The sequence below is a fragment of the Pecten maximus genome, chromosome 11, assembly GCF_902652985.1.
Source record: "Pecten maximus chromosome 11, xPecMax1.1, whole genome shotgun sequence".
Lineage (NCBI taxonomy): Eukaryota > Metazoa > Mollusca > Bivalvia > Pectinida > Pectinidae > Pecten > Pecten maximus.
Window position 1 is genome coordinate 3,304,911 of NC_047025.1, and position 14,149 is coordinate 3,319,059.

The 14,149-nt window shown below is 33.4% G+C and overlaps 1 protein-coding gene across 3 annotated transcripts in view; it reads right to left on the reverse strand.

Moving 5' to 3' along the window:
* Positions 1–14,149, reverse strand: part of LOC117337421 (piezo-type mechanosensitive ion channel component 1-like) — a 90,294-nt gene that overhangs the window by 44,161 nt on the left and 31,984 nt on the right. Inside the window, exons 8-13 of one of the 3 annotated variants that reach the window (XM_033898402.1) lie at positions 13,669–13,785; positions 9,684–9,935; positions 8,580–8,840; positions 7,505–7,649; positions 5,792–5,839; positions 1,796–1,855 (exon numbers count right to left, since the gene is read on the reverse strand). In XM_033898402.1, the coding sequence (XP_033754293.1) occupies positions 1,796–1,855; positions 5,792–5,839; positions 7,505–7,649; positions 8,580–8,840; positions 9,684–9,935; positions 13,669–13,785 (883 nt within the window). The remainder of the gene's footprint in view (positions 1–1,795; positions 1,856–5,791; positions 5,840–7,504; positions 7,650–8,579; positions 8,841–9,683; positions 9,936–13,668; positions 13,786–14,149) is intronic. The other 2 variants (XM_033898403.1, XM_033898404.1) reach the window with 2 other exon arrangements.

Below are 14,149 nucleotides of genomic sequence, written 5' to 3' on the forward strand. Positions count from 1 at the left end.
CAGAAGCTGAAATGATTTCAGACAGAAAAAACCGCAGATGTAGGAATATAACATTTCCACTGCCTTTAAATATCTCTGGTTAAATTTAGCAATCAGTACATTTCCATGAAAAATGGTGTTTTCTAAAGAGTTACTGCCCTTTAACCGTCCCTGAAGCGTTCAAAACTCCACCAAACATAATAAAGGTCTATGTAAATGTACATCGTAGACCCCTTTCTTTTTTATAATATGCTTCGACTGTTATGTAATATTTCAAATGATAATGAAGTAATATAGATCATTTTCTATTTTTTTTTAAACCATCACGAATATTAGAAAAAAGGATCAGTCGCTATAATTAGAGATGAAATTTTCAGTGACGTCTACATCTGCATGCAGACAGCCACGTTAATGCGGTACGCGTTCTGTAAACGAAAAACTTCATGTGCATTACGTAGGATATAATCAATAGATCCGAAGTCAATATTAATATCCACAAGTCCATTTGACATTTCGAAACCCTATTCAGTGAGAATTTATTTTAACTTTTTATTTGCAAACATGCGTACGGGACTCGACTGCCGTTGTTGTGATATTGTCATGATGAATAGACAACTTTTTTCTTTCGTAAAAAAAACATCTATATAATCTAACCATCTGCAGACTACATCAATCACATGCAAGTTAATATTTAAGTGAGAAACTGACAGCCAAAGTTGGGTTTGATCACCTACTCTTGCTTTTATTATTGTTTACAAAATCGGAGCAATATGGCGCCAGCGAAAAGTCGATTGTATCATTCCGCGTGAAATCTAATGCGTTCAACGCGGAAAAATATTCTTAACGTATCATCGACAGAACATACTTAAATTAAATACTTTGAAAACTATCTATTTGTGAGGTTCTGTTGTTTTGTCATATATCTAACGAAACTGCAGTGTTGCATTTAACTGCGTAAGTCACGGGACTATTTTTTTTTTCCGATAGAATATGATTGTGAAGTGGCAGTGGAAGTTGTGTAAGAGCGAACGAAAATGCCAAAAAAAAACACATTGTCCTGTCAGCTTCTAAAACACAACAAAACAAAAGGTGATTTTATTTTAATAGCTGAACTTTACTGTATGTCATTTTTTATCGTGAAGTTAAACAAATATTTACTGCATAGCATTACGGAGTTACTGTAAAGCAACGTTTAGATTGGCCAACAGCAGTATCGGCCAGAGGGCATCGTAGATTTTGTCAGCTACCCTCAAAAGCGCTGACATAGACTCAAACTTACGTTTGTGTCAAAAATGGAAAAATGTTTTAATTTGTAAATATATCTATAATTCTGATTCTCTACTAAATACACATAAACGTAAAGTACTACAACATTGCCAGTGTTTAAAATTACACCAACTACTGATTAGCATTTTCACTAGCCACCCATTAAAATTTTCACCAGCCACCCATTAGAATTTTCACTAGCCACCCATTAAAACTTTAACTAGTCACCCATTAAAATTAGAATTTTCACTCACCAACCATTAGAATTTTCACTAGCCACCATTAGAATTTTCACTAGCCACCCTTTAGAATTTTCACTAGCCACCATTAGAATTTTCACTCACCAACCATTAAAATTTTCACTAGCCACCATTGGAACTTTCACTAGCTACCCATAAACCATTACCAACACCAAGGCAAACAATTCAACCATAAAAATCAAATTTCAAACTTTCCCTTCCAATCAGGGAAAGCTATATAAAACTCTAAGATGGAAATTTGATTTTGACAGACTATAGTTAGCTGAGGAAAAATCAGTGTATCATCGTACCTAAATCCTTCATAGTCTTACTGTCGTAACCATCAACTGAATCCAACGGCATGGGCAAACCTGAATCATCATGCAAAACATAAAAGGCATGGTGATCAAAGTTGTCAGTGCATTCCAGGGAGGCTGTGAATAGCTAAAGCATTAAAATATTAAAATGAGGATTAAAATATTAAAATGAGGATTAAAATATTAAAATGAGGAGATAAAGTCTTAATGATTTACAATAATATAGAAATTTTTCAAAACCAAACATATGTCTGTTCAATATAATTTTAAAATTTCACAAAATCAAACGAAGGTTTGTACGCAATTTGAAATGGCAGTTACAGCTTATCAAAATATGTGGAATATAAATAACTATTATAATCTTTTATGAAGAAAAGATAGTTATTTGTTTGGACAGATAAATTCTTCTTGTTATATGTACTTATCTTTATTGTTATGTTAATTATTAGTAAACACAAAGAAGAACATAAATAAATTATTATCAACAAAAAGAAATATAAAAAGTTAATGAAGCAAATCTACGAGAGAAATACATTGGGAAAAAACGGAAACAGCCATGACAGTTCATACGAGCATTAGCTGCAATAAGGAAGGTTTTATTTAAAATATGCATATTGTATCTTATTGTCGTGGTTATGTATAATACTGGGCATAGAGAACATGTGAATGGTGTTTATAATTTTATACTTAAAGGGAAGTAACTCTTAAATCCGGAATTTATTTTATTAGTTTGTATACAAGTCCGGAATACCTTAATTACCGGCAATTGTTTTTTAATTAGAATGCAGAAGAAAATAAAAGATGGCGCAATTCAGATGTGTTCGGGTTCGATCTACAACATTAATCTCAAAATCATGACATTTACTTGATCATCACATTATTTTTCCCATCACATTATTTTTCCCAATCATTTAAAAAATTAAGCATTGTAAATTATCGTATTTTTGCCAAATGATAAACTCAAGTTTCTAAATTGTATCTTTTGGATTCTTGGTCAAGAATGTTTTTGTTTCATTCCACAGAAAATTGTTTATTTAGCTTGACAGCATGATAAAAGCATGAAAAATAATCTAATTCCAGCCTTTTCCATGCCTACCCCAATGTTTCCATGGATTGTTTACGGACAAATTATTTTGCCATGGAAAATCTATAGCAGGTTTCAAAGTCAAGATAGCAGCATTTTTTTAGTTAGCGTTCATAGATATTTGTAACAATGCCTTGTTTTTCCCATCAGTTTGAATCATGTAAACAAAATCTGATGTTTTTTATACAAATTTAATATGGCAAGAGTTTTTTCCTAACTGTAATATTAGTCATTGCTTGCACTTGATGCCTTTAATCTCATATACAGAACTGTCATGGTCGTTTGTGTTGTTTCCCCAAATGTCAATCAATAACACAGTTTTATATTGTATTAGATTTCAAGAATCGGTCTGATGACACAGAAATGTTATGATTTTTAACGACTGGAATAAACTAAATTATTGATGTTATAAAACAGTCATATATAAAATTGCTTTACATTTCTATAAATTAAAGTCAAACCTGTCTATAAAGGTCCTTCAAGGAAGGTAAGAAAAATGGCCTTTATAGGCTTTAATGAAATCTGTAACATTCTGGAACGTGAAACAGTTGATCCTTCTATACAGGTGTTCAGTATATAGAGGTGACCTTTATAGACATGTTTTTATTGGGGTGACATTTAGGGCAGGTTTGACAATTTTTCAGCAATGCTTATATTCATTAACATTTAAATTTCTTTACTGTAGAAATGTTCATAACATATATGTATATATGCATACACACATGCACTCCACATCACAGCTGTTCAACCGATCAATCTTAATGATATTTTTATAGTGGTTGAGTGCTATTACAGTATATGACATTAGCAGGAAGCATATTTGACCTAATTAATGCCTTAAGTATTTAGCAATTTGGAAAAATCAAAATCACTGCAGAAATTTTCCAAAATAGCTGTGACAGCTTTTCATCTCAGCCCCCAAAAATCAGGGAATTTTCATAATGATGTACCTTACTTAAGTGGTAGATTTGGACCAGAAAAAAAAGAGTGCTGGATTGGGCAAGTTTTAGGTCATATGCGGTAATAAAGCATATAAGCTTCATAATTATTGTAGATGCATAATATATATAATACTTAAGATTTTGTCAAACAGCCGTCCATAACAGATGAGCCTTGTAAGCCAAGCCTATTATGAGATTATATATAAACGATTTAATGACTGCAGACATTGAGTAATTGGGCAGTCGGCAAGCATTTATTCAGGCTAATGATCAAGGGCCAATATACACCAATGATATAAAGAGGTACACAAATTTCTGGTGATTATATGTTACTGTGGAGTATTGCAAGGGTCATAAATAACATCATAGCTATTGTATAGTCAATTCATAAAGGGAGATAACTATGTCTGTCAGGGGAGATAACTAGAACATGTACTGAAGGATAAACATAATAGTAAATTTATAGTAGGTAAGTCTCTTACTGTTAATCATTACTGATTCTGGATGAGATGGAAATATAATTCACCAATCAATCAAACATAATATAATCTCATAAACATTTACATGTGAGACCAAATCACACAAACACTTATATAATAAATTATTAGAATGTAAAAAAATTTCTCACGCAAATCTGTAAGCATGACTTTGTAAAGAAATATTTATGATAATTTTTCGTTCACAACTTTTACCTGTGTATATTATTTTCAGATATACAGTAATTGTACATTCATGTTAAAGTTTTGAATGTTAATTAATGTTTACATTATAAATAGCTCAACTAAACTTTGGACTTAGCCATATATTCTTCAAATCTTTTTATCAAATTAAGAAAGAAATTTTAATGAGGATTTTTGTTGCTTACAAATATTTTGATAATATATCAAACACTTGATATTCCTGTTATTTTCCTTCTCAAATTTTAATTATTGCAGACACACTGAAAAAGTCTACTTCAAAAAAATAAGGTGTTTCTTCCAAACCTTAAATCAATTAAATTCTCCTTTGAGGACTTCTTAGCTTTAAATCAATTAAATTCTCCTTTAAGGACTTCTAAGTTTCTTTTACACATAATGAAACATTTTGATAGTTTCTGTCCGATAAATGGACCTTATTTTATTAATTAATCAATATAACACTTCTACAAACCGCCATTACCTTTTCAGAGCCACCTACGTAAACATTCATTATGCAAACACTTAAACCACAACCTTGTCCAACACCTAACGCCTAGCCTACATGTATAAACAGTGACTACAGATATTGTAATATATAGCATGTTCATTCAATTTCACTTGTTAATCAGTTATTAGTTCAAAAACTGCAAAACTGTGATAGCATTTTCTTAAATTTAAACACAAACCTCAACTTGAACCCAAATACACAAACCTCATATTCTTCTTAGCTTTAGTATAACAAGGTTTTACTGACAAATGGTGGCAGAATAACCAGATTTTACTGACAAATGGTGATAGTATAACAAGGTTTTACTGACAAATGGTGACAGTATAACCAGATTTACTGACAAATGATGGCAGTATAACAATGTTTTACTGACAAATGGCAGCAGTATAACAAGGTTTTTGTTGTGCAAATGGTGACAGTATAACAAGGTTTTTTTGTATAATGGTGGCATTATTACAAGGTTTTATTGAGAAATGGGGACAATAAAACAAGATGTTTATAAAGAACTTCGTCAAATAGCAAATCTGATTTCAATAACCTTTCAAAATTGATTGCTGAAGGCTAGACACATATATATGGAAAAAAAAAAGGAAAATGATTTCCCCACCCCCCTCTTTCATTTCTCCAACAGATGACAATCCAAGATCTGCAATTTAACTTTCTTCTACCTATGGATTATTTTTCTCCAATGCAAAATAAACATGAGGTGATTTGTGTATTTGGGTCAGTTAAAGGTCAGTTAGTGGTCACTGTTTACAAGTATATGTATAATCTTGTTACCATCTGTTCCTATACCACCGGTCAGCACACTCAACTGGATCCAACCGGCTATGGTGAGATGATAGGATCGATTTAAAACAATTTTGTGGGTAGCCAGAATTTTTTTAAAATATTTTGTTCATTTCGGATATGAAAACAACTGGCGGGGGTGACTGCAGTTTTTAGTCACTAACACTATCATTAATTTGAAGTTGCAGTGAGGAAACTTACAATGCCTAATGTACAGTTTATAAGTACTTCAGTAACTGTTATTAGTCACTGTGCTGAATTTAATATAATTTCTGGTAAATACCGTATATGACCTAATAAGGGCACAGGGCACGGTTAATTGACAGTGGGGGTGTCCTTATTATTAAGATTTGTTATTCTGAAGTTTTATGACACAGACTATACCTTATAGCTGAATACCCAAGGCTGTGGAAACGGTAAAATATTCAGTCATAAAAATATTCCAGACGAAGATATCTATTCATTATCATATATTAAGCTTAAACATCACTTGAATATTCTTGTAAACTTGTAAACCATGCAAGCTGTCCTTAGGCCAGACCATTTTGACACAGTCAAAGATTTTCTTTGGGGGGAAAAAAGGTAGGGGCGCCCTTATTAGGGTTGGCACCCTTACTAGGTCATATACGGTATATTTAGAATCAACAAATTGTATAACTACAGTATCTTTCTGGTACTGCTTCTACTCGAAAAACCTAAACAGTACCAGGATAAATTTCGTTTGCAATCAATAAACAGGATTAATAGACATAATTTATTTCTAGCGATTTTGGATACATACTAAAATAAGAAAATCTAAAAAAAACTTGACACCCAAAATTTAACTATCAAATGTATCACACCATTTACATTGATAAAGCTGGTCACTTGTCGAGTTTATATTCGATGTTCTCGTGAGTCTGAATCTCTCTTTCTGAATATATATATTCTGTTGTCTTTGTGAGATAAACACTTAAATTATTCTGTGAGAGACATGCACTATCTCCTACCATGACAAACATTCTAAAGATCCAGACATAAACCAGCCAGTTTTCTGTATATTACAACAAAATCTAGATTTAAATACTTGTCCACTATCATAAAGAACAAAAAAAATGCAAATTACAAATATAACACAACAGATCGTAAAACTGACAATACTCATTCGAATGACATGCGGTTTTAATCACTAATTTTCATGCAGGTTTAAACTGTAATTTTGTGCATCTCAGCATAGCAAGTTGTATTTTCTTTTAATCCCAGTAAGTGTATCTTAATCTAAATAGAGTTTTCACACCAATTGATATTATAGCTTTGTTATTCTTACTGATCTATAAATAGATTTGTCATTCTAACTGATCTATAAATAGATTTGTTACTCTAGCAGATCTATGAATAGACATATCACACTAACTGATCTATTAATAGACTTACCACTCTAACTGATCTATAAATAGGTTTGCCATTCTTACTGATCTATAAATAGGTTGATCATTCTAACTGATCTATAAATAGTTTTGTTGCTCTAACTGATCTCATTACAAAAATTGATCTAAAAATATGCTAGTTACTCTTTAAGTGATCTTTACACAGCCTCATCAATCACGCTAGCTGATCTATAAATACACTTGTCAAGTTATATAAATAGGCTTTTTATGGTAATCAGTCTATAAATAGATTCATACTCTAGCTGATCTATAAACAAATTGTCAATTTGTAACCTACTGAAGAGTGACTTGATGGACGAAGGATTGGTCTCATGTTGATGAAGCTGATTCAGGGCATATTCTGTAGGGTGATCCTGTTTCAGGAAGGCTCGCTCACGCATGAACTGTCGCATCGTCATCCAGAATGTAAAGGTAAACAGCAGCTGTAACAATAGAGGACGACTCGTTAACCAGTGTTGAATTGTTCTGACAATTTCTCTATTGTTATCAAAGTAACAATTTCTCTATTGTTATCAAAGTAACATTTTCTCTATTGTTATCAAAGTAACAATTTCTCTATTGTTATCAAAGTAACATTTTCTCTATTGTTATCAAAGTAACATTTTCTCTATTGTTATCAAAGTAACATTTTCTCTATTGTTATCAAAGTAACATTTTCTCTATTGTTATCAAGGTCACAGTTTCTTTTTATATCAAGGTCACAGTTTCTTTTAATATCAAGGTCACAGTTTCTCTATTGTTATCAAGGTCACAGTTTCTTTTAATATCAAGGTCACAGTTTCTCTTGTTATAAGGAATAAAGAACAGAAATTGAAAACTTTATTTTCGAGCTTTCGAAAACCTTTCCTTTGTCATCTTAGGTTTTCAATATCTGTTCGTGTACAAAACAAACTTGTATATATTCTCTATTCTTATCCTGCTGTTCCTATCCTGGGTTGAGAGTTTAGCTATAAGTGGTTCCCTTGAGAGACCATACAAATTGTGACGTATATATTTATCATTACAAGGTCATCAACTTTTGTGTACTAATTGTGACAAGCCATTTAACAGGATTTACTCAAGTATTGTTAACCCTTTCAACCCTACTGACCATATTGGACTTCAAATGATGATTGAATGGAAGAGTCCACTAAAGATTCTTAGGGTTGAAAGGGTAAATACATATACTCTTCATCAATAATGAGGAAGTTTTGTTTTTAAAACAAATCATCATAAATTCAGGTTCATCCTTCAACACTGCATCAGACCATGGATGAAATGTCATGAATTCAGGGCTTAAAAGATTATATCTACAGATTCTGTTTAGTTGCAAATCTGTTTCCAATTTTCAGGTTACACAACAGAAATTTTACCTGCAATGCTAACTGAAGACATGGATAAGGAAACTTCTGTAGACCAATTTCGGACAGCTTGACTTTTCCCATCTTTTCCGGTAGTTCATCAGGAAGGTCAAATCCGTACACGTACTGAATGATGAGCAGACCCTCGCCGTAGAAGACGATGACGGGAGACAACATCAGACATACCCTCCTTGACGACGGTAACATCCAGATGAAACAGGCGCTTAGCAACATGACAAACGTCAGCCAGCTATGGAAGGTTATACTCCAGGCCTACAACACAACAGAGTAAATATGTCGGGGAATTTTTAAATAACTTCATTTGTAATCATGATCAAAATGAAAACAAATCTTTAATTAACATTATTTACAAGTTTAAAAATCACAAACTCTGTTGTCTTTTATTTTGATTGTGCGAAAGGAACAAAATGTTGTTTCATATGTTTTAGCGAAACCCATGGTTGAAAACCAACGTAGCATCGATGGGGAAAGATCTAACCCAACAGACATTATCCCCTCCGATCGGTACGTCACGAACCCATGTTCTAGGGGAGTGGTCTGAAGTTTATGCCTGACTGCACTTATCACGACAGCATTCAACTGTCAGTGCACTTAAGCAATCATGGCTACTGACCCACCCGATAAACAAGAATTATTTTAATCATCTCTGTGCCTTAGGTCAAATAACAACATGTTTCCAGATTTTATAATAATTCGAAAAATGTACACACCAGTTGTATATACATGTGCTTTTGGTTTATTTTGCTTTATTTTGTTTAATGTCATGATTAACAGCCAGGGTCATTTAAGGTTTTGGAGGTGGAGGAAAGCCGGAGTACTCAGAGAAAAACCATCGACCTACGGTCAGTACCAGGGAACTGCCCCATGTGGGTTTCGAACTCGCAACCCAGAGGTGGAGGGCTAGTGATAAAGTGTCGGGACACCTTAACCACTCGGCCACCGTGGCCCCTATACATGTGCAAAGATGTATCTGTTGTAACTACTGAGTAATCGTAAATATTGTATGGTTCAAAAAACTTAAATAAAACAATATGCATCAGGCAACATTATGTTTAAACCTTTTCACGAAAATTCTTCAAGACGTTCGATACTTACCATCATAGCAATTAGTGTCAGAACGTAGCTCTGTTTCATCACGTACACAAGAAACGACACCATAGCCGGACGTTTCCAGTTTTTCCGTCGGGACGATTTCCTGCCTCCTCCCCCATCGGCTTCATCATCACTTTCAAATGCCACAGACATCGTAGGACTCCCGTTGTCCGGCTGATTTGAGGCACCGCCCTCTGGTGTTTCTACGGGGTCAAAACTGCTGTAGGAGGGCCCCTCTCCTGCAGTCACAAGGTGCTGTAGCACACAGAAAGATTAAATTCAAATTGTACAAACAAGTAATCTTTTCCATTTATAATTAAAACTCTTACTAGAAAACATGATTAAGTTTTTTTTCTAATTCCATATGATTATTAGAGTCAAGCAAAAAATTCTTACAGAAGTTATTTGTTAAGAGATTTAGCCCTCAATCTACAAATATTAAATGGAATTACACCGATACAATAATCAAGGTACCAATTGTTATTACCGATATGTAAATAGCAATCTTGTGTATGTCGGCAAATTAATTTACGAAATCAAGTAAAAATCAGTAATTTCTTGATTTTCAAATAGAAAACAGAAATGTTTACTTTTGAAAAATACTAACTCTGGAAAAATAATCTTAATGTATTGATTCCGGATAGAGTGTTGGTAAGTCTAGTCAATTAAAATTTTAATCAAGCAAAGTTAAAAAAAAATTATTTTGCATATATCGAAATTCAGGACTCTACATATTATTTCTATCTGACGACAAAACAAAATTAATATTTTAAAATTCTAAGACATACATGTGTAATTTTATTTTAAAATGTATTTGAATTTTCTGATAAAGGTTAGTAATTTAAGAATATCAGGCTTAAGATACAATGCAGCTTACCAGAAAACCATGCATACTTTAAAATTGTTAATTTGCAAGGCTACTATCTACAGAGTGTGAAATATAACGTATTAATTGCCACGAATTCTACACAGCATTAGTAATTAATAGAACTAGGTCATGGTTTTCTCCCTCCGCAGCCAGTAGACACAATATCTGCTGACAGAATCACATTACGTCAGACGAAATTGCTAACGGATGTCAATATATTTCAGTTAGAAATGAACAAGCTGTCAAGTTTTCACCAAACCAACAAAGCTTTCTCCATTCTTTGCTAGCTGACCTGTCTACAAATGTAAAACTCTCTAGCCTCATTGGCAAGAATCTTTTACTTCAATAAATAAATGTTTTGAAGTGATTAATAAATTTTAAGAACATCTACATAATAAACAAGCATAAAGTTACAATATTGAGGAACAAATTCAGAGAACACAACAATAATTTATAAAGATTTAAAGTTTGTACAGCAATTGTTACAAAAGACTTGGAAACATTAAGAACTGTACTAGTAATTGGTATATATATTCAAACAAACAAGCAGATGAGGTGGAATTATGCAAATATTTTGGCATCACTTGTTGACTGTGTCATAAAACAAGTAATGATCCATGCAGTATAAGCAGTTGGGCTGATATTTACATGCAAAAAAAAAAAAAAACTCATGTCCATGAACAGCATTTGGAATGTAACCTGCAACCGAGGTAAATTATACCAAGATTTGATGGATCTAGGTAAATCGTACAAAAATTTTACCTAGGCACTCAGATAAAATATACAAATACTTTACCTTTCTCACTAAATTATCAAAGAATTTACCCATCCAACTGAATTATGCATACATACAAAGATTTTACTTTCCCAGAATTCCCAGATTTCCAGCTGAATTATACAATGATTTTACTTTCCCAGAATTCCCAGATTTCCAGCTGAATTATACAATGATTTTACTTTCCCAGAATTCCCAGATTTCCAGCTGAATTATACAATGATTTTACTTTCCCAGAATTCCCAGATTTCCAGCTGAATTATACAATGATTTTACTTTCCCAGAATTCCCAGATTTCCAGCTGAATTATACAATGATTTTACTTATAAAGCTATGATTCAGGTGAATATAATTTCCAAGGTAAAAACACAAAATTTACCAACAGGTATCACTATATACATAAGTTACAACTTTCCAGGTAAAACATACACAGACTTCACCATGCTATGTAAAGACACAAAAAGCTTTTAACCACCCACGTTAATAGAAAGCTTTTATCTTTCAGCATACAAGCTAAAATCAAGCCGCAAACCACTCATGCATCCATTTCTTCATTTTTAATTTCTGCATTCCTCCCAAGAACAGACAAATCATGCTTACTACTACATGATGCTTGTCCGATTCAGTACCCTACACAAATATTTTGAAATAATAAGAATGTCTGCAGGTTAATATGTGACAAACTCAGAAAGATGATGCGGATAACTATTTACTGGTATTAAACACAAATATATGAAAGAAGTGGGTCATATCCAAGTTGAAATTATACCAGAAGTGTCCATTACATACAACAACAAAATATCAAACAGGAAGTGTCTGTCATTTACAGCCACAAAATATTATACAGGAAGTCGGTCACATACAAACACAAATCATACAGGAATCGGGTCACATACAGCATTAAATGAAACAGGAAGTGGATCACATAGAGTCACCAATTATACAGGAAGTTGTTCACATACAGCCACAAATTATACAGGAAGTGGTTCACATACAACAACAAATTATACAGGAAGTGGTTCACATACAGCCTTAAATTATACAGGAAGTGGATCACATACAGCCACAAATTATACAGGAAGTGGATCACATACAGCCACAAATTATACAGGAAGTGGGTCACATACAGCCACAAATTATACAGGAAGTGGGTCACATACAGCCTTAAATTATACAGGAAGTGGATCACATACAGCCACAAATTATACAGGAAGTGGGTCACATACAGCCAAAAATTATACAGGAAGTGGATCACATACAGCCACAAATTATACAGGAAGTGGGTCACATACAGCCTTAAATTATACAGGAAGTGGATCACATACAGCCACAAATTATACAGGAAGTGGGTCACATACAGCCTTTAATTATACAGGAAGTGGATCACATACAGACACAAATTATACAGGAAGTGGATCACATACAGCCACAAATTATACAAGAAGTGGATTACATACAGCCACAAATTTTACAGGCAGTAGGTCACACAGACATAAATTATACAGGAAGTGGTTCACATACAGCCACAAATTATACAGGAAGTGGTTCACATACAGCCACAAATTATACAGGAAGTGGATCACATACAGCCACAAATTTTACAGGAAGTAGGTCACACAGACATAAATCATACAGGAAGTGGTTCACATACAGCCACAAATTATACAGGAAGTGGTTCACATACAGCCACAAATTATACAGGAAGTGGATCACATACAGTCACAAATTATACAGGAAGTGGTTCACATACAGCCACAAATTATACAGGAAATGGATCACATACAGCCACAAATAATACAGGAAGTGGATCACATACAGCCACAAATTATACAGGAAGTGGATCACATACAGTCACAAATTATACAGGAAGTGGATCACATACAGCCACAAATAATACAGGAAGTGGGTCACACAGACATAAAATATAAAGACTGGTCATCCCATGCATGTACAGGTTACAAAAGCTGTCAACCTTTGTATATTTCACTCGGATTTATGAAATACAAAGTGGATGTAAAATCATGATGCTTAGCCACAAAATGTTATCACATTTTCTATTCACTAAATTAAATTTCCTCTTTCCATTTCCTGATTTTCTTAAATGCCAGATAATGAAGATATAGGGTAATAATCCTTCAGTATTTTCATTTTGATAAGATGATAATTTGGGAAGATTTTGGGAATCTGACATTGTGGTCTGGCCAATTCTACATACAAATATATGATCATGAAATAGTACAACCAATCTGTAGTTCATAGGTTACAACTGCTGTTCATGGACATATGAATTCACAATATTCTCACAACAAAGAGAATTAAACTTTGTAACATTAATTCCACCAAACCTCTGTCTGTCCTTCCTGAACTTCATGAGCTACCTGTCGCTCAGTCGGTTTGGGACGTCGACGCTTTCCTTGCTTATCTTCGATGTCCAAACCATCCGCCTCATCAAGGTTACATCTCTGTTTGCATGGCATGGAAAAACAACAGCAAAATCATTTCATTTTCAGTTAGAAAAGAACATATGTATGACCAAAACATCTGCTGCCATATATCTACTGTTTGTACAATATTCCAGCAATGGAATACAGGAAATGTTTTTGGGTGAAAACAAGTGGCCTCTTGGGCCTTAATGGTCTCCTGAAGGAAAAAAATATGCATATATTTAAACAAATTATTGATGTATGTGTGTAACAAATATTAAAGTGGCCATTTTCCAAGGTTATTTATTAGATCATACAGAAAGAACCACACAAATATGTTTGCTTAGCCTTAGAAGCTATAGGTAACAAATATATTTGCTTGGCCTTAGAAACGATACCTAAC